Source organism: Elgaria multicarinata, chromosome 18 (genome assembly GCF_023053635.1).
Source record: "Elgaria multicarinata webbii isolate HBS135686 ecotype San Diego chromosome 18, rElgMul1.1.pri, whole genome shotgun sequence".
Lineage (NCBI taxonomy): Eukaryota > Metazoa > Chordata > Lepidosauria > Squamata > Anguidae > Elgaria > Elgaria multicarinata.
In genome coordinates, this window is record NC_086188.1 from 16,746,385 (window position 1) to 16,773,856 (window position 27,472).

General features: G+C 47.0%; 1 protein-coding gene across 1 annotated transcript in view; it reads left to right on the plus strand.

Moving 5' to 3' along the window:
• Positions 1–1,429: 1,429 nt before the first annotated feature.
• Positions 1,430–27,472, plus strand: part of SRRM4 (serine/arginine repetitive matrix 4) — a 158,039-nt gene continuing 131,996 nt past the window's right edge. The window contains exon 1 of the mRNA XM_063143782.1: positions 1,430–1,560. Within this exon, the coding sequence (XP_062999852.1) occupies positions 1,430–1,560 (131 nt within the window). The remainder of the gene's footprint in view (positions 1,561–27,472) is intronic.

A 27,472-nucleotide genomic window follows, 5' to 3' on the forward strand; every position in this document is an offset into this window, starting at 1 on the left:
AAGGCCTCTAGTGTGGGAGAGCCCACAACCTCCCTAGGTACCATGTCCCCCTCCTCTCTCACACAGATGAGAAGATTTTCCTTGTGCAAGTAAGGCATCCCTTATCCAAATCTGCTTCTACCCCCTTTCCCATGTCTAATTTTCCCTCCTCCTTCATATGTAAATATATGCAGGTTTAATCGGGGGTTCAAATGAACATGCATACAATGAATCTACTAAGACGTCTTTAATCAGCCAGCAGACCTAACAGTAAGATAGAGACCCAACTTTGCCGTGTATGGCCACAGAGTCTAAACTGATCAGGGACAGCGGGCAGTGTCGAAAACCCAAAGCCAGATGGCAGAGAAGATATACATGTGGTGCTCGGATTGAGGTGGGGGCGGGGCTTGCTTAGATCAGTCTTTCCCAGCCTGGTGCTCTCCAGATGTGTTTGGACTACAGATCCCATCCTGCCTGAAAATGATGGGAGATGTAATCCAAAGACACCTGGAGAGCACCAGGCCTGTTCAAAGTGGGCTACTCTAGTCTGCAAAGGCTTTCACACACATGCACACCAAACCTGTTAAGCCTTAGGGTGCCACAAGACTCTTTGTCTAGCTCGTTCCTTCGCTGCGACAGACTGCAAGTCTTTTGAAAGTGACATTACGTCCAGCCGCAGTGCTATTCTTACCCTGCTCATCAAGAGAAAGAGAGTTCGCGCGGGGTGGGTGGGGGAGTTATTTAATTAGGATTATTCCACTTCAGCCTCCCTCCCCGAGCGTACACGCAGCTGGGAGGGGGATTGCCTGCCTGCGCTCATTCCCTCCCCTCCTCAATTCAATCTCCTCTCTGAGTCAGCGCCTCGCTCCCTTCTCCTCCCCCCCCTTCCTCCACTCCCTCCCCCCCCCACCCCCACCCCCACCACTCCAGGCCATTGACAGGCACACGACCGGCTGGCCCCCGGGGCTAGCCGCCTTTTGTCATGCTGATTTGGGCAGGAGCGGCTGTCTTTTGTGTGTCTATGTGTTTTGAGGCAGACGGAGGAGGAGGAGGAGGAGGAGGAGGAGAGAAAGGAAGGAAGGAAGGGGGGACGCGAGCGCTCTTGAAATTGACCAGCCCCCGTTTGCACGTCACGTTGTGGAGGAGACAAAACGGAGCGCGCCTCGGCCAAGGCGCACGCACAGCCGGATCGAGAAGCAGACGGAGGCGCGTCCCGTCCCCCACCTTCTACATTACACGACTCGGAGGACACCCGCCCCCGTAGTATACTTGTGCCGGGTGTCCCCGATCCGGGCAAGCATCCCAACACCCCGCTTCCTCCTCCTAAGGGCCGGACGCCCGCCGGCTGAGAGAGATCCAATCCCCCACCCCACCCCCGCACCCCGCCACCCCGCCGCCGTCTTCTTTGGATGTAGCCCGTTTCAGGACCTTGGAGAGCATACCCCCAGCCATGGCGAGCGTCCACCAAGGCGAAAAGCAGCTGTTCGAGAAGTTCTGGCAAGGGACTTTCAAAGCCGTGGCCACCCCGAGACCCGGCAGCGTGATCGTGGCCAGTATCACTGCCCGCAAGCCCCTGGCCAGGTAAGGGACGGACCCCCACCCCCTCTCAACCCCGCGGCCCCACGCACCCTGCCGCCACAGGGCTGCAGCCGGGTTTGCACGGTCCCCGGGGCGAGCTTCCTTTCCAGCAGATGCCTTGGAGTACAACTCCCCTGTTGGCCATGCTGGTTGGGGATGATGGGAGATGTAGCCCCAGCACGGCTGGGGGCAGGCACAACCCGGAGGGTGCTATTGTGCCCCGGTTCTCCTTGTGGGTTTTCCGGGGGCAGCTGGTTGGCCACCGTGTCAACAGAAAGCTGGGTGGACTCTGGGCCTGATCCAGCGTGGCTCTTCTGATGTTCTTGCAGCTCAGAACTTCCCCAATCCTGGGGTGAAGGGTGGGGAGACCAGAGGAGCAGGCGGGTGGGGTGCCGGGCATCTCATGCGAAGGCGGAGGTGGGCTCAGAAAACATGGAAACTTTTCCTAGATCTGCCGGGCTGCAGGAGAACAACCCGACCCCCCCACCCCCACCCGACTAGAGTCTGAAGGTGCATGTAAAAGATGGGTCTGTGAATATGTCATTGTTGTGGTTCTCCTTGTTGTTGTTTATTTTGGTTGGCTTTTCAGGGCAGGGATGGTTTGACCCGTGGTGTATCTGCACTTTGATGGATCTGAATTTGAGTTTCCTTTTAATGCCATCTTGAACATTAGTTTTTTTTTAATGTAGTGTTACATCCAACCCTCCCGTCCTCTTGGCATTCACGGGGTGGTGGGCAATACACTGAAAGGAACACGCCTGGAAAAACAACTGTGCCCTGGTTTTGTAATCACTAAAATGGATTATGGCTGCCCCTCTAAATACAGAACGTATACAGTAGGGACTGTGTATGGGGAGGGGGGGAATACGGAATGATCCCTCCTTTGTATCACTTTGTAAGAGCCAGAAGGGATGAAGAACTGGAGCTCTTAAAAGCGCAAAGAGGTCCCTCATTTGTGGTGCTGTGACCTTTAGAAGGAGCAAGATCTAGAGGTGAAGGTGACCGTGAAGGGTGGGATGTACACACACACACACACACACACACACACACTTCAACCCTTTGGGCTGGAAGGAAGACTCTATATTTATTAAATAAATAAACAAGATTTTCTTATATGCCCTAAGCCACAACTTGGGGCATATCCACACTGGGATGATGGTGGTGGTGGTGATTACATTTATATCTCACCTTTTTACTTCCAAGAAGCCCAAGGCATCTTACAATCGCCTCTTCCTCTCCTTTTTTAATCTCACAACAACCCTGTGAAGTAGGGTAAGTTGAGAGCCAGTGACTGGCCCCAAAGTCACCGAGTGAACTTCATGGCTGAGTGTGTGTGTGTTGGGGGGACTAGAACCCAGATATCCCGAGCCCCAGTCCAACACTCTAACCACTACACCACACTGGCTCTAAAGAGTGCTGTGATTTTGAGCCTTTGCACTAAACCAGAAGGATGTCCAAAAGAGCTGAGATACAGACCTATGGGGGTGACACTCTGTGTGCTTTTCCCCCCAGATCATTGTATTGATTAGTGAGGATAAGTGCAAGAATTTTTCTCTCTTGCTGAGTGGCTTGTAAGGTCTAGAAGCACCTGAGCTCAAGAAAAATCTTCACCTCTTTGTACTCTTCTCTCCCCTCCCCCCCGGGATACACCCCATTCCAAGTGTCAACTTTTGTGCCACCTTTGGCAGCAGAGGCTGGTGGCTCGATTGTCAGTGGGGTGGTGAATCCGGATTTCAGACAGAAGGAGCTCTTCAAGGTGCACAGCAGTCAGGACTCTGAAGTGGTTGGATAGTTCTTCTAGAGTCCTGACTGGTTGTGACTGAAACCTGGAGCGGTCTTCCGGCCCCACTGACATCGGAGACACCAGCCTCCACTGGGCTTTGGTTTCATCACTTGTCAGAGTTGTCCGTCCCCCCAACTGGTTGCATGGCTGGAGCGGAGGACCCACCTGGGCATATTCATAAGAGCATGCATGAATAACTCTCCGGCGTCTTTCAGGTATTGCCTGCAGGACCAGGAAGCAACTCACTCTGGCTCTGGTAGCCCTTCAAATTTTAATCAAAATGGAGTGAAAAAGTTTTGCTCACTTGCCAAGAGAACTGTGAGACTTGGTGGTGTGTATTTCACAGAAATGTGTGCCTGTGTCACTTTTCTCATTTGCTTTCTGGAAAGGCAAACGACTCCCGTCCATCTGCTTCTTGAGTGGGGCTTTCGGAAAGCAGTTTCATATCTCAACAGGCCACCAGCACTAACAGGAATAACTTCTGAGGGCAAATGTTCCATATCTATGAAGTGAAAGATGTTGACTTCCTTATAGAATCTGTTATCAAAAGTGTGTGTGTGTGTGTGTGTTTTGCATGGTGTGGCAGTGTGCTGCTGGTCTAGAATCCAGAGCGCATAGTGAATCCCCAAAATGCAGATATTATCCATCTGTTTCCATTCCAGCTCATTGTTATAAGAGCTGTAACTTTTAAGACCTGGTGCCTGGACTTGCTTGTTTTCCTCCTCCCTCCGCACCCATTTTTCCTTGCATATCATGTCTTTAAAATTGTAAGCCCAAGGGCAGAGACTGTCACTCTGGGAGTTTTCTTTTTGGTGGGTAAAAAAAAAAATGCTTTTGATAAATAATGTCATCTCTGGTCTATACTAAAGAATAACTTTATATGTCGCTTGAGTCTGCTCTTTAGTTTTGGTTGAAGAGGGAGAATATATGATATTTGCAAAGCCAATAGATGTGATGTTGTTTCATGCCTCACATAGAAGTCTGCTAGAAACGATAATGGACTGCATTTGAGGCTTTGGACATGTTTTTATGACTGTATTTTTTAATCAAAACCTCCAATTTTTAATCAAAATCCCAAATTACATTCTATTGGGCTTTCAAAGTGGTTTATAATGCAAGAACTAACCATTATTATAAACAAAACAAAAACCCCAGAAAACATCAGCAACCAGTAAAAACTGCAATCCAAAACTATAGATTCTAACATTCTCAGACTGCAATCCTATGCACGCACTGACCTGGGGCTAAGAATCATTGCACTCAACAGGAATAAACTCTAAGTAGACATGTATAGGATTGCACGGCAAGGGCCCAGTCATCCAGGTTGGCATGCCCCAGTTCATCTCTTCTGCATTTTGCAGGCGTTAAGCCATTGACAGACACACACACACCCAAAAAAGCCCACTTTGATTTATTTTCTTCCTCATTGCAGCTAAACAAGATTTGAGAGGGTCGTTTCTGTTCAAATATGGCTTGAGAGAACCTGGGACCTTTTCATATCGGGCAAAACCTGTGCTGGCTCCAGGTTTTGGAGGCCTCTTGGGTAAGAAGCCATCAATGGGCACCCTCCACCATTGCTACCAGCTGCCACTCCTCCCCTTCTTTCTTATCCTTACTCCCGCTTGCTGGTTTGACAGACAGAGAGCCAAGGAGCAAGGAGGCTGTGGCATTCTCCTGGCTTCTCCTTCTCATCACCATCCTGGCCTGGCCCGGAGTGACAGGCAGGTGAACTAGCAGGTTACAGAGGTGGAGAGGAGCAGCAGGAAACCCAGGCAGCCTCTGCTGAGGGTATAAAGCCTTGGCAGATGTCCAGCCAGGTCTCCTCTGCACAAAACATCACACTAAATCAGCCTTCCCCAACGTGGTGCCCTCCGGGTGTTTTAGACTACAATTCCTATCATTATTATTATTATTATTATTATTATTATTATTATTATTATTTATTTATATAGCACCATCAATGTACATGGTGCTGTACAGATAACACAGTCATCCTCCCTGATGACTCGCCATGCTGGCTAGAGCAGACGGGACTGGTATGGGACTGACAGGAGCCTTCAGAGCTCATAAACATGACATCCAAATCCTTTGTTTACCTATCATTATCTTTTGCAGAAAGGAATTATGCACAGCCTTTCTACTCTATTTCTTAATGTCAATCTCTTGATTTCATTTCAAGTATTTGTAAATCGAGGTGCATTGGTGGGGGAGAGAGAGATTGTTTACATCCTCATTTTTTATCATTTCTAATGATCCTGTTCAGACAACATGTTAAGCCGTGGTTGGGCCGCTAACCCTGTTGCAGCAAATGGTTAGGGAGCGCGTTTAAACTGTGTTTATGTAGCCACGATGTTTGGAAATGGTGCACAGAACACTCTGACCCTGTTCAGACACACTAAGCCATGGTGGTTAAGCATTTTAAGATGAACATTATGACTTAGCATTTCTTGTGAACCATGACTTAGTGTGTCATGTGAACTATTCTTAACCATGGTGGCTACATAACTATGGTTTAATCACGTTCACTAACCATTTGCTACAAAAGGAATAGCAGCCAAACCATGGCTTAGCATGTTGTCTGAATAGGCCCTCTTAGGCCACAGCTAGACCTAAGGTTTATCCTGGGATCATCCAGGGTTCGCCCCTGCCTGAGCACTGGATCCCCTGTGTGTCACCTAGATGAACAGGTTTGACCCCTGGACGATCCAGGGATAAACCTTAGGTCTAGCTATGGCCTTAGTCATGGTTCACACAGCAGCAAATAGTGAGTGTATTTATTTATTTATTTATTTATTTATTTATTTATTACATTTATATCCTGCCGTTTTTCCTCCAAGGAACCCAAGATGGCGTACATAATCCCCCTCTTCTCCATTTTTATCCTCACAACAACAACAACCCTGTGAGGTAGGCTGAGCTGAGAGTCTGTGACTGGCCCAAAATCACCCAGTGGGTTTCCATGGCCGAGCGGGGACTAGAACCCGGATCGCCTGATTCCCAGTCCAACATTCTAGCCAACGCACCACACTGGCTCTCAGTTTAAACCATGGTCATGTAGCCACCATGGGTAGGAATGGTTCACACGACACACTAAGCTATGATATTTAGCTCAAAATGCTTAGCGCCTGAACATGGTCAATGCTTGAAAATCTTTAAAATACCTCCTTTAAGAAAGGAAGGAAAGAACTTGTCTCTCCCACACTAGAGGCCTTCAAGAGGCAGGTGGACAACCATCTGTCAGGGATGCTTTAGGGTGGATTCCTGCATTGAGCAGGGGGTTGGACTCGATGGCCTTAGAGACCCCTTCCAATTCTACTATTCTTTGATTTTATGAACTTCAAACCAGAGCAACGTTTGGTTAACCAAATGACCTGGTAAACTAATTTACATAGGTGGTGGAGAAAATGGGCCACATGTTTGCCTAATGTTGAGAATCCGCTGTAATGTCACCATACGCAAGTCTTAGCTAAGAGGTGCCTCTCCCGTCTCCTTGCATCTAAACCTGCTTGACATATTTCTGATCTTGCTTTAGACACTCCTTTGGAGCAGGGCGGTTCAGGCAGGCAGCAGTTGTGATCAATACTTGCTCTGGCTAGCCAAGCTGCTAGCGAGAACGCAGCACCGCTCCTTGGCTTTCCTGGCATGCTATTCTAGGGTGGCTTTGCCAATCTCCGCCGAAGAAGATTGCAGGCTGTTCCGGGGGCAGTGATACAGCGACGCCCTCCGCCCGATAACAAGACACGCTTAGGAGGAGCTAATATGACCGCCTGCGTCTGCTGTAACAAAGACTGCAGCAGGGCCGAGATCTCATTGTCGAATCGCAGTTCCTTTCCAGCTTTCAGCTGTCAGGTTAATGTACAGGGAATGGAATATTGAATCGTAGGGCTTGTTCATGACATCCAGTTCTTTCCTCTTTCTCTCTCTCTTTTTTTTTTTACCAATTTGGATTACTTTAATCCAGAGCAAATCTCACCTGGCAGAAGTCCCAGGGGTCACCTTGACTGTTTTTCTACCATTATCCCTAACGTGGGTCGGTGTTGGACTACTAAGCCTAGCCTGTGGCGTGGGATGAAACCATGTTTCTCTAACGTGCCAAGAAGTAACTAATACTTATTTCTTTATTTAAAACTTCTTTGGCTGCCTTTCAGAGCCAAAGCCGTCCCAAGGCAGCTCGCAACAATAAAACACCTAAAAAACAGTTAAAATATTAAAAGGGATGCAAACATAAGCACAATAAAAGAGCAATAAAAACAGTAATAAAAGCCAACGATGAAACCAACAACAACAGTAATAACAGCAGTCAAGAGAAGGCCACGGTAATTTCATATTCTTTCAAGTCCTTCTTAAAAGCCTGCAATGACGGAGCATGGCAGACCTCTGATGGCAGCTTATTCCAAAGGTCTGGGGCCACTGCAGAGAAGGCTCTCTCATTTATGACCTGCTACCTAATTGCTCTCACAGGTGGGCGAATGAGAAGGACCTCGCTTTCTGATCTTAAAGTGCAGGCAGGCTGATATAGGTGAAGTCTATTCCCCTTCAAGTCATTTGGTCCTAAACTGTTTAAGGCTTTAAAGGTCAGAACCAGCACTTTATTTATTTATTACGTTTATATCCCACCTTTTTTCCAATTTGGAATCCATCCGCTTCGCCTTGGATCTGAGTCTTGATTTGGATTGGTCCTCCACCCCAGAGGATAGGACTAGATCTAAAGTTATGGGAGGGCACATTTCAGGGGAACATTTGGAGAAACTTCAAGGAGAGGCTGGCTGGCCATCTCCTGGGGAGTGCCACAGCTCTGGAATTCCTGCACTGAGCAGGGGGTGAGAGAGGACTAGATGGCCTCCAAAGTAATGCCATCTCCAGTTTTTGGAAGGTCCCTGGCCAAGAGACCCTCAAAGAGCACTTCTCCTTCAGTGAGTCTCACCACCATTGTCACCAATGGCTATTGCTTCTCCTTCTCTATTATTATTATTATTATTATTATTATTATTATTATTATTATTATTATATCCTGCTTTTTTCCTCCTAGGAACCCAAGGTGGTGTACATAATCCTCCTCCTCTCCATTTTATCCTCACAACAACATCCCTGCGAGGTGGGTTGGGCTGAGAGTCTGTGACTGGCTCAAAGTCACCCAGTGGGTTTCCATGGCTGAGTGGGGACTAGAACCCGGATCGCCTGATTCCCAGCCCAACACCTTAGCCACTACACCACACTGGCTCTTTGAACTGGGCATGGAAGTGCACTGGTAACCAATGCAGTTGGCACAGTATAGGCGTTATGTGATCCCCATCAATATTCATGGTGTTTGATAACAGCAGCATCGGCCAACAAAAGCCATGATACAGGGCTCTGGCCCGAGGACACACACACACACACTGAAAGGAGAATGTAAAGGAAGAGCCAGAGAATCCAAACAACAGTGGCTGAATGGGTGTGAACTCAGTTACACATCTCGAGCACGGGTGCAAGTCATGCAATGATGTTTTGGGATGGCTCAGTTTCAATTGCAACTAAAACTGTTTTATTCTAAACTGAGAAAGGTTCAGTAACTGGGGTTTAGCTCCATTTTTTTAGGGTGACCATATTTGGGAAACCAAAAAAGAGGACACCTAGTGTGTGTGGGGGGGGGGAAGCAGCTTTCTGAGTCCTGCAGAAAGTACGTTATTCCCCCGCCACCTTAAAGAACCCGATTGGAGTGGAGGAGGGGAAAGGATTTCATTCTGCACCACCACCATCCACTCCAATTGGGGCCTTTTCTATAATGTCCACGAATGACCCACTTTCCCCTTTAAGACCTCAATTGGAGCTCGGGGTGGGGGAATGATGTGCCTCAAGAAAGCATGTCATTCCCTCCTGCCATGCTAATAGCAGCCTTAAAGAGGAAGGTGTATCATTCCAGGACATTATTGAAAATTATAGAAAATCCCCCCTGACACCATGGAAAGAACAAAAACCAGGACAAATCCGGGGAAATCCTGACAGTTGGTCACCCTAATTTTTTCCTTTACAACAACCCTGTGAAGTATTTATTTATTTATTACATTTATATCCCGCCTTTTTTCCCTCCAAGGAACCCAATGTGGCGTACATAATCCTCCTCCTCCCCCATTTTATCCTCACAACAACAACCCTGTGAGGTAGGTTTGGCTGAGAGTCTGCGACTGGCCCAAAGTCACCCAGTGAGCTTCCATGGCCAAGTGGGGGCAAGAACACAGATCTCCCGACTCCCAGTCCAACACTCTAACCACTACACCACACTGCCTCTCATTCTTATCCACACTTGAGGAATGTGTTTGCTATTAATATATATGGTTAAAATGACAATCCTTGTATGCACACTTTCCTGGTAGTAAGCTGCCCTGAACACCATGAGATTACTTCCTAGTAAACACGCAGAGGATTATGTTGTAAATGCTGAGAAGCTTAAAACCAAAAGCATTGTATTTAAGAACTTTTCTTGGTGTTGCTTTGAATAATGCTTTGCAACTGTAACCACATTGTCAACGCGGTTCAAAGGCAAGTTGCGCCCATTTAAAAGCCAAAAGATTTCGGGCTTTTGGAACACAGAGTGATTACATAGGACATTAAGGGTGCAATCCTACTGTCCCTCACTGCTTGGAAGCCCCCAGACTTGGAGGCTTCCAAGATTCCTATGCCCTGCTGGGCTAATGTTGGAAGGGCGGAAGGAGCAGCAGAGGTGACCTTTGCCTCCCTGACTTTGAATGGCCTGTAATTTCACTAGGTGGGATTTTCAACCCCTCTAAGCGAGGGTCCTTTGGAGGGCAGGTAAGGAGGTTGGAGAATGCTCTGGATAACTCATATCCTGGTCTCTCAGGTCTCCTCCCCTCCCTGCCTACCAGAACACTCTGGGCCTGTTCAAGCGACACTTCTGGCTCTGTGGTTAGCAAAACTGTGGTTCTCTGGGGTTAGCACTAACCACAAGCTGTGCTGTCACACACAACACGTTAAGCCATGGTTAGACCCACTGCAGACAGTCCAAGGGTGGTTAGTGAGGGAGCAGGGTTCCGCAAAATGCATCACACAAAACGCCTTAAATCCTGCTGCTTAACCAAAAGCCTTAACCAGCAGGGTTTAAATTGTCTTCTGAAAAGGCCCTCCCTGTCATAGAATCATAGAATAGTAGAGTTGGAAGGGGTCTATAAGGCCATCATGTCCAACCCCCTGTTAAGTGCAGGAATCCACCCTAAAGCATACCTGACAGAGGGTTGTCCATCTAGTATGGGAGAGCCCACAACCTCCCTAGATAACTGGTCCCATTGTCATACTGCTCTAACAGTTAGGAAGTTTTTCCTGATGGCCAGCCGGAATCTGGCTAACCTGTCACTTGAGCCCGTTATTCCATGTCCTGCACTCTGGGAGGACCGAGAAGAGATCCTGGCCCTCCTCTGTGTGAGAACCTTTCAAGCATTTGAAGTGTGCTATCATGTCGCCCCTCAATCTTCTCTTCTCCAAGCTAAACATGCCAAGTTGTTTCAGCCAGCTCCGAGGTCAATTTTCTAACCTTGGAGAGGCAGCCGGGGAGGTTCCCTCCATGCTGGCTGCAAGGGGGTAGGGGGGAATCCCAACTCCCCTTTCCAAGGTCTCAGCACTGCTTCTGACCTCAGAAGGGTTTCCCCCCCCCCAAGCCATCCTATTATCCCTGGGATGCTCACCCTGGGAGCTTAGGATTGCTGTCTTACAGGGTTAATAACAATGGGCCTATTGCATTAAGAACCGGTGGGTTGGTCAGAGATAGAGAACATAAAAATGCATGAATTGCCACACTAGATCAGACCTATCTAAAACAGGGCCCTGTTTTCCACATTGGCCAGCCAGACACCCCAATGCTAAGCCAACAAGAAGGACATTTTGTGCAATACCACCCTCCCATGCATATTATTATTATTATTATTATTATTATTATTATTATTATTATTATTATTATTATTTATATAGCGCCATCAATGTACATGGTGCTGTACAGAGTAAAACAATAAAATAGCAAAACCCTGCCGCATAGGCTTACATTCTAATAAAATCATAATAAAACAATAGGAAGGGGAAGAGAATGCACCAAACAGGCACAGGGTACAGTAAAACTAACAGTATAAAAGTCAGAGCAAAATCAAGTTTTAAAAGCTTTAGGAAAAAGAAAAGTTTTTAGCTGAGCTTTAAAAGCTGCGATTGAACTTGTAGTTCTCAAATGTTCTGGAAGAGCGTTCCAGGCGGAAGGGGCAGCAGAAGAAAATGGGTGAAGCCGAGCAAGGGAAGTAGAGACCCTTGGGCAGGTGAGAAACAAGGCATTAGTTCCCCCTACCTTTGGTATTAAGAGGCATGTTGCTTCTGATACTGGAGGAAATATATAGCCATTTATCCACCGTGAGTACGCCTACTCCTCTGTGCTAGTTGGTGCCCACTGTCAGGTATAGGGGTCGTGCAAGGCTGGGAGACCTTGCAGTTAGAGGTAGATTTAATTAGAACTAGTTTGGAGTGTCAGAATCTGAACAGTCTTATCTCTGTCAGGATTCTCAGGGGAAGTATAGAAGGGAGTTGTTTCATCCCACCCCCCCACCTTGGCCTTGGGGCTGTAAGACTTCTGTGGGAAACTGAAAGAGATAAGCCTGCTCAGATTCTGACATTCTAAACTAGTTCTAATCATATCTACCTCCCAGGCTTGCAGGAGCCCTATACCTGACACCCACTACTAGGCATTGTTAACTATATAGAGGTTAGCTAGTTTTGTCTTGGGGATTCCGGCCCTGAAACAAATCACTTTGACCAGATTCTCACATAACACTAAACCATGGTTTATTTAACCCATGGTTAATTTGTGATTTATTGCCCTACTCAGGGTTGTCTGGCAGATTATCGAACAAACCATGGTTTATTTTCTCAATCCCTGGGTTGTTTGCTTGCTTCCTCCCTCACCCGCTCCCATTCTGCATCCCAAATAGGGGGGTTTTTTAGCACTGTAGTACTGTCATATAGAGAGAAGCTGTTTCTTTCTTTGTTTTAACCACTCTTGTCCACTGTCTCTATAATCTGGTGAAACAACCCATGGTTCTGGGTTCACACATAATGACAACCAACGGTTAAAAAAAAACTCCAGAGTTCACAACTGAAGGTTTTCTTTCTGGGTTGTTTGTGATTAACAAACCATTCCTTGTTAGCTGGTTTTGCACAACACAATAACCCAGAATTCAATGACCCATGGGTTAAATAAATAAACCATGGTTTAGTGTTATGTGAACCAGATCTTTGTGTACTAACGAGACACACAAACACACACATGGGGCTTCAAAGAAAAAAATGAACAAGTAGTGATTTATTTCATAAGTAACAAACTTCAAAACCCTCTTGTAGGGGTGAGCGGACTCACCTCCACCTACCTCGGCAGACACACCCCATTGCTGCCCCTTAGAGACTGTGAGAAACAGTGATTTGACCAAATATTTCATGAAATGGACCCTCTCGTCAACTTCTTTCACCAAATCCCTTTGCCAGTTCTTCCTCAGGTTTACTTTGCAATGGTGCTTACTTCTGAGTAGGCATTCCAAGAGCATCTTCAGGGTTTGGCAAGATATTCCCATCCTGATCTATTTTGCCCTCTCGCTGCAAAGGAGCCGAAAATCGACCCATTTCAAAGACTGAGTGAAACCGCTTCGAAACGATCGTTGGTCATTCTGAGCCAGCCCTGGGGACTATGACTTGTTAGGATTCGGAACATAAAAGTTGAATGAGGACAGTTGTGTTTCAAAAAGTTCAGAAGATGTCGCCTCTTTGTAACGAACACAAAAAGGAAGAGAAGTCTGTAGAAAAGTTCACTGCACAAAAGCCAGAAGCATTTCGGCATCTTGTTGTTGTTTTTAAGGTCTTCTTCAGGAGATTGTAAGAGTAATATATATATTAAAAAAGCAAGAAGGAGCCAACACAGAACTTAAAACCTTCTCTCCCTTTCTGTGTTCATCTTGGATGCTCTTCTGCCTTGCACCCTTGCCTTTTTGTAACGAACAGCTTTCTTAAACAAATAATTCCCTTAGGCCTTCTTTGCTTTTACATTTCCTGCCCTGCTCATAATAATAATAACTAAAGGGAGGCAGGGACAGGTAGGATCATTTAAGCAGGATAAGAAGAGTTTGAAATGCCCGCCCTGAGCCAGGAAGAATCTTGGGTACGTGGGGTTTCCTGGAGTCAGACAGGGGAAATTCGGAACAATCCCTTTTTGAAAAAATAAAGCAAACTTATCCGATTGTAAAAGCAACTTCTCGTTCTTTAAATGGAAGCTGTCGTGGCATCGATGTAAAAGCCAGTGGCGAGGCGGTGTAGAATTTGTTGGTTTTCGGTGAGGAAGATCACTGCTCCAGGTGGAAGCACTATGGCCACTGGCTCCCAGGGGTGTAGTGGAACCACAGCCCACAGGGATACAGTACTGGCACTTTTTGATAAGCAGGGACTCTGACATCAGTGGAGGCTGGTGGCTCCTATTTCAGTGGGGCTGCGAATCCATTCTGTGTTTCAGATGGATTCACTGTTGTTTTATACTTTGAATGGTCTTAATTTTGGGAACCGCCCAGAGAGCTTCAGCTATTGGGTGGTATAGAAATGCAATAAATAAAGGCTACCAGGAGGAGGGCCTTCTCTGCTGTGGCACCCCGGCTGTGAGCTCCCTAACGAGGTTCGCCTGGCACCTACATTATATGTTTTTTGACGCCAGGTGAAGACCATTTTATTCTCCCAGCATTTTAACAGTCTATAAATACATTTTAACATGGTGTTTTAAATTTGTAATTTTTGCATTGCTGCTGTTTTTATCTGGTTGAGCTTTTATATTGCATTTTATATTATGGTTTTATACTGTTGTTTTATACTTTGAATGTTTTCAATTTTTGTGAACCGCACAGAGAGCTCTGGCTATTGGGTGGTATAGAAATGTAATAAAATAAATAAATAAATAAATAAATAAATAGGAAACACTCAGAATTCTGAAGGAGCTATCCAAGGTTCTGAAGCCTAGCCCTCTGAAATACATCCAGCGCCTTGGATAGCTCCTTTAGAATTCAGCTCAGGGTCTTGAACGGGCAGTGAACACCGCCCGGACTTACAGAAGGCCTGCTCCTGGTGGTGATGAAATCTGCTAGAACTGGTTTGTGGATCTGGATCCGCATGGCTGCCTGCAATTTTTGGACTTTTCTTGGGGACGTGGCTATGGAGACCACTGCCATGAGCACCTGCACTTCAAAACATACCACTGTGCCGCTCCTGGCTCCAACATGGTGGGCCTGTAGATGTTGGTTCGGTGTCTGTTTGTTCTGAAAGCCCAGACTTTCTAGAGGTGTATGAAGATGGTGAATGTGGGGTGGGTGGGTTGTGGGAAACAGGGAAACAGAACCAGTGAAAACTGGTGGCTCCGATTTCAGTGGGGCTGTGAATCCATTTTGGATTGCAGCCAGAACCAGCCCTTACAAATCCCCCTTCTCCCTCCCCCCAAAAGAGTGAAAAACGAGTCTGCAAGTCTGCAGAATCCACGAGTCTCAGGAAACGTTGGTCTGCTGCAGAGTCTGTAGGCCGGATTCAGAGAAATCCAAACTCACCTGAATCCCTTGTGGATTTCTCCGACATCCCTGCCTGCAGTTTTGAAAATGAGCCATTTCCACTCGTTTAGATTCCCAGTGGAAGTTGGTGACTCTGATTTCAGTGGGGCTGTGAATCCTCTCTGGGTTTCAATCAGAATGAGTGAGAACTCTAAAACCGCTACCCAAGGTGCTCTTTGGGAGGGTGAGGCTTCAGCACCTTGGATAGCCCCCTTAGAATTCTGGCAGGTTCCGAATGAAACCCAGAATGGATTCGCAGCCCCACCAAAATCAGAGCCACCTGCCGCCACTGAACAGATCCGGCACTGAGAATACCTACACGCGTGTGCGTACACCCACATACACCCTCCTAAATGAGACACAGTGCAAGGATGTGCACTTCAAATCCTTGCCTTGTCATTGCCTTGGGTGGCTGCCATTAATTTCATCCTCCGCTAGTCGACGGCAGCTTTCCACCACAGGGAAATGCTTTTGTAGATGGGGTTTTATATTATCCTGGAAATTTACTGCCACACAGCTAATTCCAGAACCTCTTTCTTTATTACTGAGCCAGTCAGCGGGCAACGTTTCTTGACTGTTTTAAAATAAATAAATAAATGTACATACCATCAATCTATGTTTTCTCTCTGATACCTTTTGCTTGACAAGCTGTTTCTTTCTGTAGTGCAAAGTGGCAAGGGGGTAAATTCGGTAAATAATGTTGATGTACGTTCATAAAAGCTTTACCTGTGTTGCTATTAAAACTACAAAAGCCATTTCACCTGCCACCTGACAGCAAAGCCAAGTCTGCAACCAAGGGTACCGTTCACTGAATTCTGCAGTCCAACCCTGGTTCCCTGGACATGTTCTTGCATTACTTTTCTTTTCATACGATTATTATTATCATTATCACCACCATCATCATCATCTTCATCATCTCTATACTAGCCAATAACCCAAGCTCTCTGGGCAGTTTACAACAATTCATACGGCATAAAATACAGCATTAAAAAAATTGCATATACAACATTGAAAACAATTTAGACAGCTAAAAACAATTTCAATAAAACACTAGACCTATTGTCATGCCCTCACTAGAGGAATCCACAGCGAAAGCTGCAGGAGCCCTGCCCTTTTTTGTATCTGGTCACTCTAGTATAGCTCCTGCAGCTTTAGCTGTTGTGATGGAGGGAATTTCACCAGGTTTCTGCATGCATACAAATGACACCTGCTGAAATTCTCCTTTCAATACAGCTGTTAAAGCTGCAGGAGCCCTGCCCTCTTTTGTATCTGGTCACTCTAGTATAGAGTGACCAGATACACTCTAGTATAGAGCTCCTCCAGCTTTAGCTGTTGTGATGGAGGGAATTTCACCAGGTTCTCCATATATACAGATGACACCTGCTGAAATTCCCTTTTCTGTGCAACTGTTAAAGATATAGAGCCCAGTCCTCCTTTCCATATGGTCACCCTACTAGTCTAGTCCACACAAAAATGACCCCTGCTGAAATTCTCCTTTCAATACAGCTGTTAAAGCTGCAGGAGCCCTGCCCTCTTTTGTATCTAGTCACTCTAATATAGCTCCTGCAGCCTTAATGCCTTTTCATATGGTCACCCTAGTCACTGGCACCAGACCAGCAGGAGCCTGGACCTTCAGGTGAGACGGCTCCAGGTCCTTCCCTGTCGAGGGGAGGAGACTCTGGTTCTGGAACAGATGCTGAGCGGCCCTCTGACCCCGCCCCCCAGGAGGCTCAAGGAACAAGTCAGGAGGCCTCCTGCAAGAAGGAGTGTTCTTTGCAATGACGGTCTCCTCAGGTGAAAGCAACTCCTCTTGAGTAGGGCTCTGGCCAGAGAGCTCTAATGGACAGCAGCTGAGGCTGGGGGGGGGGGGCTCAGCAGCCTTTGTGAGGAAAAGCCAGCAGTGAGAGCCTGATAGTCACTGGAAACAATGTCTCACCAGCTTCTTGCCTCCTGGTTTCCTGACCCTGTCTTGTTCTTGAACCCTTGTGCTACAACCTTGGACTCCTGCTTGACTCTGCTACTGGATTATGTATGTATTGGACTGCTTAACTGTGCTTTGACTCTTTGCCTGTGTGACCACTCCTGCTTTGCCTGAACTCCCTTGAACAGAAACCTATCTGCTGGAACTTTGGCCAATGAATAACCCTGGGTTATTCATTGGCCTTGTGCTCAGCTCTCTAACTAAGACTGCTACAGCCAGCACAGGACACCCTATTTAGATGACTGGCATAAATTCCCCTATTGTGTGCCATTAAAGGGCAGTCTTAACCTGGCACCAAAAAGATGACAGTGTTGGTGCCAGGTGGGTTTGAGTAGGGAGTTCATTCCATGATTGGGGGGCACCACTGAAAAGGCCCTGTTTCTTGTTGCTATCCTCCAAGCCTCCCTCAGGGGAGGCACTTGGAGGGGCCCCCAGATGTTGATCATGGCATCCAGGCACGGTCAGGTCGGGAGAGGTGTTCCATCAGGTATTGTGATCCTGAGCCATGTAAGGCTTTATAGGTTAAAACCAGAGAGCTTTAGCTATGGTAACTTCCAAATTAGATTACTGCAATGCCCTCTACATGGGGCAGTCTTTCAAGACGGTCCGGAAGCTGCAGCTTGTGCAAAATGCAGCAGCCAGATTGATAGCTGGAACAGGGAGGTTTGAGCATATAACACCGATTCTGGCCCGCTTGCATTGGCTGCCTATATGTTTCTGAGCCCAATTCAAGGTGCTGGTTTTAACCTATAAAGCCCTACATGGCTTGGGACCGCAATACCTGATGGAACGCCTTTCCCGATGTGAACCTACCCATTCACTGCGCTCAACATCTAAGGTCCTCCTCCGAGTGCCTACTCCGAGGGAAGCTCGGAGGATGGCAACAAGGGAGAGGGCCTTTTCAGTGGTGGCCCCTCAATGATGGAATGATTTCCCTGATAAGGCTCGCCTGGTGCCAACATTATCTTTTCGGCACCAGGTCAAGACTTTTCTCTTCTCCCAGGCATTTTAACAGCATTTAACAACGTTAAGTTTGTTTTTAATGGAGCCCAGAATTGTTGTTTTTTAAATGGATACTGTTGTTTTTATACTGTTGTTTATGTTTTTGATGGTTTTTAAATTTTGTATACTTTTAATGTTTACCATTTTTAATTGTTGTAAACCGCCCAGAGAGCTTTGGCTGTGGGGTGGTATATAAATGTAATAGAATAAATAAATAAATAAATAAATAAGGGGCGGTATATAAATGTAATAAATCAAATTGGGATTGGGACTATGCAGCCTATTTATTTATTTATTTATTGCACTTATATACCACCCCATAGCCGAAGCTCTCTGGGTGGTTTATACAAATTAAAAACAGTAAACATTAGAAACAAATATACAAAGTTTAAAAACATAAAAAGCCTATAAACAACAGTATACTTATGGAAAAAAGCTAAATGTGAGTGGGACAGAATTAGTCTTATGTGCTGTACCTGAAATGAAATGTGTGAATGTAATTGATGGGGTATTTAAAATGGCATGTATCGAAAGTGCAGAATCTAGGATGGCTCCCCATTGAGTTAGTGGCAAACCCAGGTTTGTTACTCTGTAATGTGTGAAACTGCCCTTTGCATATGCCTGTACATATGTTTTTTTAAAAAAACACATTATTGGTTCATATGTACATTAAATTCAATCTTAGCTGTACCCCTAAACCATATCGTAGCTGTGAAGAGGCCCAAGTTGTCTGGGGGAAAGACTCTTATATTAGCTCTCCTTCTTACTGGAATTCAGCCAGATTCAAGCAAAGTTCTTCACTCCCAAAAAGCCTCCAAAACCAGATTTGCCCCTCCTGGCTGTTGTATTGTGAGCATAAGAAAAGACCACACGTAGGGTGGTCACTTGTGAATTGCCGACCAAGAGGAAACTGGTTTGCATGGACATCGCATGAGCGCTTCTAGGGAAGCCGCCTCTGATCTTCTCCTGATATGATTGCTGTTTTTACTGCTGTTTTTATGGCTGGTTGGTTTTTATTGCTTTCTTGTGTGTGTTCTTACTGTTTTATTGTGTTCTTATCACGTTTATATTGCACCAGTTATATGCGTTTTATTGTTGTAAGTCGCCTTGGGATGGTTTCTCCCCCGAAAGGTGACAAAGAAATATTTTAAATAAGTCATTTTTTAAAAAAATGCAGGACCTTTGGTAAGACAACTATGTGTCCTCTGTTACAGAGGGCAGGCCTCTGAAGATGTCTTCTATTTGTCCAGTCCAATTCTGACTTAAAGAATGAGAGCCATAAACACTCTTCCGAGATATGGTTTGAAGGCACATGAGGCAGCCGACTTGCTGAAGCTAAACCGCTCTGGGTCTGGTCAGTGCTTGGAGGGGAGACCACTTGGGAATCCCACGTAGCCAGGGCCGGTGCTACCATAGAGGCCACTCAGGCAGCCGCCTAGAGCGCCAAGCTAAGAGGGGCACCAGGCACAGCGCAGCACTCACACGCGATGGCTGTGAGCCGGCCTGGCCCGAGGATTCAGCTGGGCCTGGGCAGGCGAGATGGTGCCCCACGCCCGCCCAGTCGAAGTGAAGCCAGGGACTCTGGGGTGAGGGTGGGGCGGCTCCACATTCGGACTTCCGGAATGCTTCCGGAAGAGAGAGACAGACAGAGAGAATGTATGGGTGAATGGGGTACATGGGGTCTTTGAGTGAATGCATGTGTTCATGTGTGTGTTTGTTTGGAGTGAGTGATGCTGAGTGTGTACGTGCACACGTGTGTGAGTTGGGGGGGATGATTTGGAGGCGATATTCCTATTAAATAATGCATTTTAGACCCATAGACGTTCCTTTTCAATTTGTTTGCTATAATTGGCATGACGTATTTCTTGCACTTTAAAATAAATTTAGCAGTTTCAAGTTTTGTGCTTCTTATTTTTTCCAGGAAACATACGTTCTTAAAAATCAAAGTTGGTGTTTTTTTGGGTGGGGGGAGGGGTGAAAGTAGCTCACCTTGCCTAGGGCGCAAAATAGTCTGGCACCGGCTCTGCACGTAGCCCACCTAGAGTTCCACAATGGACAGCTGGTAACAGCTGGGTGGCAGATATTCTCACAGGTCACTGTATTTCTATTAAATTATAATAATTCTTTTAAATTTGCATTGAGAGCCGGCGTGGTATAATGGCTAGAGTGTTGGACTAGGAGTCGGAAGATCTGAGTTCTAGTCCCCACTCGGCCATGGAAACCCACTGGGTGACTTTGGGCCAGTCCCAGGGGCTCAGCCCAGCCTCCCTCACAGGGTTGTTGTTGTGAGATTAGAAATGGGGGAGAGGAGGGTTATGTACACTGCCTTGAGTTCCTTGGAGGAAAAATGGTGGGATGTAAATGCATCAATATAAATGAGCATATTCAAATTTTATGCCAACCAATTTTATGCATCCTCTTTCTTTGGGGATGCGTTTCCTCTTTCAGAAGAGGAGGATTCATAAGTGCCCACCCTAATTGTGGGACCTATCACAATTATTTAAAGGGGGGAGCAGAACAGGTGTCTGAGTTAGCCCTGGCACCTGCCCAAGGATGATAGGCACAAATGGCACCCCTGGGTCCGAAGCTGACTCACTCAAAGTCCTCTATAGCTAAACTATTTCCTTTGCCCTACTTTCTCGATCAGGAAGGGCGGAGGGCAACACAGAACAAAACGAGCCGGGAGGAGGTCCCCCCCTGTTATTTTGTCGAGCAATTTTGGAGCCACTTTTACTTACCCGGCCCCTGCCTAACTTTACAGCACATAAAAGCTTTCAAAATAGCAACTGCAAATAAATTGCGCCTATTCCGGCGAAATGAATCCAACAATCATTCCTGCCTTCCTTTCTCTGGCGATTTCAATCCTCTTGCCCCTCTGCTCCGTCCATTGCTCGTAGGAAAAGAAAAAAAGGGGGGGGAATGTAATTTAAAGGCAACCATTAATATCGTCATCTGGAAAAGGGAAGTGATTGTCGTATTGATGGAGTCCACGAATAGCTCTCCCTTCCTCTCTCTTTCTCTCTCTCTGCCTGCTTGGTTCCATCAAAGTTTGCAACTTAATGCCCTAAGAACTGTTCACCATTCTAAGCTCCATTTGTGCAGAATGTATTCAACCCCCCCCCTCCCGGCACCTCTCCGCTTGTCTCCCCCACCCTCCCTTTCTTTATTCTGACAGCCTGTGGTTACAACAGTTTGGCTATCTTAAGAGCGCTGTAATGGATGGTCCAGCTCTTGGAACTGATGTATGCTTTGCTCAGAGTGGTAATGGATGTCATCATTGCATCGCTTGGGGGGTGGGAGTTTCTTCCCCTCCGCCTCCCGCTCCAAACCACAACCTTGAAGATAAATGTGTACCGTAAGCAGGCGCGTCGGCGGCTATTTCCGTATTTCTTAAAAGGCGCGTTTCGGCCATGGCAATTTATAGCCAAAGGCGAGCCAATCAAGTCTGTGACTTGGGCCCTTGTTAGGAAAATGTGCCAGCAGTGCCGGCGTCAAGAGTCGGCGGAGCTGGGCACCTGCTGGGGGCCCTCAGCCCAGCAAGGGGCCACTGACAACAGCCCTTGCTCCTTTTCTTCCCCATTGCAAACTGCTCGTTCACCTGCCTCTCGCTCGGGCCCAGATAAGGAAAAAAAGGAGGAGGAGGAGGAGGAGATAACCACGGCCTGCTTGCTCCTTGCCTTCCAAGCCATCAAGATGTGGCAATGATGAGAAAGAGGAGGAGGATCGGGGGGTCTGGGAAAAAAGCCCTCTGAAGAGACACGGAAAGATCTGGGCATGTTTAGCCTGGAGAGGAGATGATTGAGGGGAGACATGATAGCACTCTTCAAGTGCTTGAAAGGTTGTCACACAGAGGAGGGCCAAGATCTCTTCTTGATCCTCCCAGAGTGCAGGACACGGAATAACGGGCTCAAGTTACAGGAAGCCAGATTCCGGCTGGACATCAGGAAAAACGTCCTGACTGTTAGAGCAGTACGACAATGGAACCAATGGCCTAGGGAGGTTGTGGGCTCTCCCACCCTAGAGGCTTTTAAGATGCACCTGGGCACCCACCTGTCAGGGATGCTTTAAGGTGGATTCCTGCATGGAGTAGGTGGTTGGATGTGATGGCCTTCTAGTCCCCTTCCAACTCTACTATTCTATGATATGATTCTATGAGCTACAGCAGCTGGTGACCATGGGAGTGAGAAGGTAGGCTCTCTGAAGGAGGGGGCCACTGAGAGTGTCTCACCCACGGGGCCCCCAAAACTGGAGCGGGCACTGCTGAATTCTAATGGGATACTTTTAGATTGGAAGCCTCTGGTTCAGAAGGTGGGAGGGCAGCTGCATGGTGTTCTTGTCTGATTTTTTTTAATTATTATTATTTTTTGTAATGTCAGGCGGCACAAGTGCAAAGCTGAATATCAATTGTCCAGAAGCAATTAGTTTCTGTCCCAGGATGGTTCTTTGGCATCTAGGTAATGATGATGCACACTGATTGATTATGACAGGGGAGAGAATGAACAGAATAGCATGAAGCTGCAGAAGCAGCATTTTTACAGGACTTTAAAGCCTTCGAAGCAATTTAGATTCGCTACCCATCTCAGCAAGCCTTATGACAACCCTGCAAGGTTGGTCGGTATTATTGTTTTCATATTGCAGATTGTGAGGGCAGACTGGGACTGCGGTTAAGAGAAAGAGGCTTACATAAGGCCATGTAAGGGGGCACTAAACACACACCCCAAGAAAAGCAAGGCTGCCGCTGAAAATGGCAGTTCTGTGTCAAGCCCCAACCCCCTTTTCTGTAACATCTAGTACAATTTAGCCTGTGGCCCAATATCTTTGCATTGGGCAGTTCCACATCCCACAACTTTGGATATTGCTGATGGGATGGGGAATCACACAATGGACAAAGTTGCCTTATATCAGATCGTTTTGCCCGTTCAGTCCAGAACCATCAGCCCTGACCGGCCACGGGTCCCCAGGGTCTCTGGCTATGGAGACCACCAACACATTGCCCCCAAAAGAGGAAATGTGTCGCCAAAAAAGAAGACAAAAAAGAGGGTGCCAATTTGCATGACATTTGCATATGGAGATTTGTGTGTACGCATGCAAATTGAGAAATAGTAATTATAATTTAAATAGAAGTATGATGCATTTCACTAGGAATGTTGGAGAAATCCCCAAATAAATTAAGTAGTTCTGCTGACAGCTGTTCGAATAAAGGACTGTCGTCCGTAAAGCGGGGGCATGAATCTGAACACGAGGCTGCTGTTTTCAGCGGCAGCTCGGTGTTTCTCATGACATTTAATTCATTAGAATTCCTAACTAAGTCAAGATTTAAATTTCCGAGTGGTCTCTTAGTCACTTGATCATCCCAGAGTGCAGGACACGGAATAATGGGTTCAAGTTACAGGAAGCCAGATTTCGGCTGAACATCAGGAAAAGCTTCCTGACTGTTAGAACAATGCGATGAACTAGCTACCTACGGAGGTTGTGGGCTCTCCCACACTAGAGGCCTTCAAGAGGCAGCTGGACAACCATCTGTCAGGCAGGCTTTAGGGTGGATTCCTGCATTGAGCAGGGGGTTGGACTTGATGGCCTTATAGGCCCCTTCCAACTCTACTATGCTAGATTTAACTGTGGACCAAACGTGCAGATGCTTTGGGGCTTCTCTCTTTGCCCAGGGCTCAATTCCACATCAACAGCTCTTTCCTCCCCTATGAGGAAAGACTACAACATATAGGACTGTTTAGCTTAGAGAAGAGGTAACTAAGGATTGACATGATAGAAGTGTACAAAATTATACATGTTGCTGAAAAAGTAGACAGGGCAAACCTTTTCTCCCTCTCCCGTAACACTACACCCCAACGGGGTCATCCCATGAAGCAGAATGTTGGGAGTTTCAGGACAGATAAAAGGAAGGACTTCTTCACACAGTGTGCAGTTAAACTATGGAACTCGCTGCCACAAGATGTAGTGATGGCCACCAATTTGGATGGTTTTAAAAGGGGGTTGGATAAATTTCTCTAGGAGAAGGCTATCAATGTCTGCTACTCCTGATGGCTGTGTGCTACTCCAATAGCAGAGACAGTAAGCCTGTATATACAAGTTGCTGAGGAACATGGGTGGGAGGGTGCTGTTGCACTGTGTCCTGCTTTGTTGGTCCCTGGTCGACAGCTGGTTGGCCACTGTGTAAACTGGACTAGATGGACCCTCGGTCTGATCCAGCAGACCTCTTCTTATGTAGTGTTCTTAGAGATTATAAGCAAGATGTTGTTCTCTCAGACTTGGCCAGGAAGATTTTAAAAGGAAAGAAAAGGGAGCACTCTTTCCTTTTGCAAAGCAACGAAAACGCACCAGTGGGCGGAAGGGACCGTCTGTGCAGCGGTGTGGAAGGTTTTGAATTTAACTGGGGAACTGTCAGATGAGCATCCAGTTCTGAAGGATGCGTCCTCTCCCCATATTTGACAGGGGGATGGGGGCAGGCTGAGTGTGAGTGTTGCAAAATAAGTCCGCTTCATTCGTATCAGGTGCACGAGGAGGTTTCATGTGCTTGCACACAAAGAATTTTCGAAATGTTCTTCTGGCAAAATTTCTTGGAATGCTTCCCCCTGCCTCCCAAGGTTTATTGACGTGTGAGGAAGTAGTGCTTTACCAAATAAATGGATGCACTTTTGATGTCTCTCTCCATCTTTACCAAGAAAAAAAAATGCTTCTTAACAAAAAGAGCTTGGGGGAAGTTTGCTGCTGCCGAATGACTAAGCTCCCCCTTTAAAATACAAAATAAAATAAATAATACATTCTTTTTAAAAAAAAAAAGCAGCACCAAATATAATAAACTGTTTTAAACAAATGCCACAGAATCTGACCATGTACAGTTTTAACATGCACCCGTTACAATGAATTACATACCAAAAATATAAGCAGTAACAAGCTTTATACTCAAAATGTTGCAATCATAGTGATGGTATTACTTTGACAAAAGCACAGAACCGCTTCTCTTTGTGTATGTGCTCACACACATGTACACAAATTAATAAAAGTGTGTTCTGATCAGTGGAGGCTGGTGGCTCTGATGTCAGTGGGGTGATAAATCTGTTCCAGGTTTCAATCAGAAAGAAAGGAAAGGAACCTCTCGTGCAAGCACTGAGTCATTACTGACTCTTGGAGGGACACCAGCTTTCGCTGACGTTTTCTTGGCAGGCCTTATAGCGGGGTGGTTTGCCGTTGCCTTCCCCGGCCGTTATTACCTTTCCCCCAGCTAGCTGGGTACTCATTTTACTGACCTCGGGAGGATGGAAGGCTGAGTCGACCCGAGCTGGCTGCCTGAAACCAGCTTCCGCTGGGATCGAACTCAGGCCATGGGCAGAGTTTCGGCTGCAGAAACTGCTGCTTTACTGCTCTGCGCCACACGAGGCTCAATCAGAACCAGCCATCAACTCTGAAGGAACTCTCCAGGGTGCTTCATGCATTTTGTGTGGGGATGGGGGGGAATGCATATTTGGGGAGAATCTGTGCATTTGCAGACATTAGTGGTTGCGTGAATGTGAAAATGGGGGGGGGATTCAATTCCGTCAATGGACAGACGATGGAACTGACAATCCATGAAACACAGACGGAAGGGATTTCGCACAAACTGTGTGTCCCTACCTGAAAACTGTGTTGCTGCACTGTATTTTATATGGGGCTGCCAACGCCGTTGGTCTGGAAGTCGTAGTGGGCATATAAGCCCTCAGCCAGGTTAGTAACAGGACCAGCTTGTCACCAGTATATTATAGCTATACTGCAGAGGAAACTGTACTGGTTGCCTACATGGTGCCAAGCCAAGTTAAAGGTTCACACAGCCCTAAGCAACTCAGGATACTTAAAAGATTCTCCGATTACCCTACTGGTCTGCTCAGTTGCTGCACACACCACAAGGTATTCTCCTAGCTACTAGCCCTGATGGTTGTGTGCTATCTCCAGTATTTGAGGCAGCAAGCCTGGGTGCACCAGTTGCTGGGGAACATGGGTGGGAGGGTGCTGTTGCACCATGTCCTGCTTGTTCATCCCCAGCCGATGGCTGATTGGCCACTGTGTGAACAGAGTGCTGGACTAGATGGACCCTTGGTCTGATCCAGCACTTCTTACATTCCTAGTGGTACCCAAGATTTCAGTGGCTTGGTCCATCGTGCCTTGGAATACAAGGGTGGCCATATGAAAAGGAGGACAGGGCTCCTGTATCTTTAACAGTTGTATAGAAAAGGGAATTTTTCTATACAACTGCCCAATATGCATAAAAGAATAATCACTCCCCCCATGAAGCAGCTAACCAAAAGACTTCCGTTGTCTGATGACAGATGAGTCGGCCCCAGTGTTGAGGTCAGGGTCTCCATTCATGCTGTCCAGCCCACAAGAAAGGTGGGGAGGTGCTTTGGTGGTCTTAATACTATGCTTCCTTTAAGGGTGCCATCCTGTTGCGATAACCGTGAGCCCCCAAACCCAGAGGCGTATGCTCATCTTATGCAAGGCGGGAGGAGCAGTGGGGGTGATCTTTACCGCCGCCCCCTGCTCTGCATTTTTGCTAGATGGGCTCTTCTGCCCATCTAGGCGACGTGTTTTAGAGGGGGAGGGAAGAAGGCTGGAAGAGGGTCAGGGTAATTCGTATCCTGGCCTCTCCAGTCTCCTCCTCCTCCCCACCAGAGGCTGAGTTCCTGACCTCAGAGAGCAGCCGGCATGGTTCTTTCAGCAGCATCTGCGGAGTGCTGTGTCTGACCTTGGATCGGGGAATCCAAAGTGCCCTATGGCCCCTCAGAGGCTGTCTAAGGGCCATAGGATCACTCCATCCAATGCTTATTAAACCTATAATCCATAACATAGAAGTACAGTGAACGCTATGTTTTGTATTGATTATATGCTTACTCTAATTTAATATAGATTTGGGTTTGGGGCATGTGTGGAGGGGGTGGGGTTGGTGGTAATTCTCACCCTGCATGGCAATGAACCTAAGATAGGAATCTTCCATTGGCATCAATGGTTACTCAGGCCTGAGGCACAAATCTAGGGCACTGGGAAATAGTTCTGGGGCCCATGCCCCCTCCAGCAACCCCCCTGCCCTTGTGTGTGCCCAGGGAGCTACAAAAGCTCTCTGCCCATTTTATTTTACTTTGACTTTGTGTACTGTTAACTGAGGAGGTGTGAACTGGATACAACCAAAGCCCTCTGGGTCGCTCACTGCCTGCAGGCTTGCCTCCAGCCAGCTACTTGGGGACACTGGCCCACAAAGGTGACCTTCTTCCCAGGGGGAGAAGAGGGTTCCATCAGGTTGCGTTTTGAAAAGCAAAAGAAAGGGAAGACAGGCAGCTCCGTGTTCCAGCTCTCTGTCTGAAGTGGCGAAGGGAGGGGAGGGGGGGGACATTTGTCGGCTTTGACTCTCACTGCACAAAAGCCGGCTCAGGTTTTTCCTGCATTCGCCCTTTGAGATGCCCTCTGGTAAATGACGAGATGGGAGGTGACAGGGCCAGGGTCAAAGTTAGGCATAGTAGGGTGCTTTGCGATGGCCCCCAGCCCAGCAGGGGCCCATGAACAGGAGCGTCC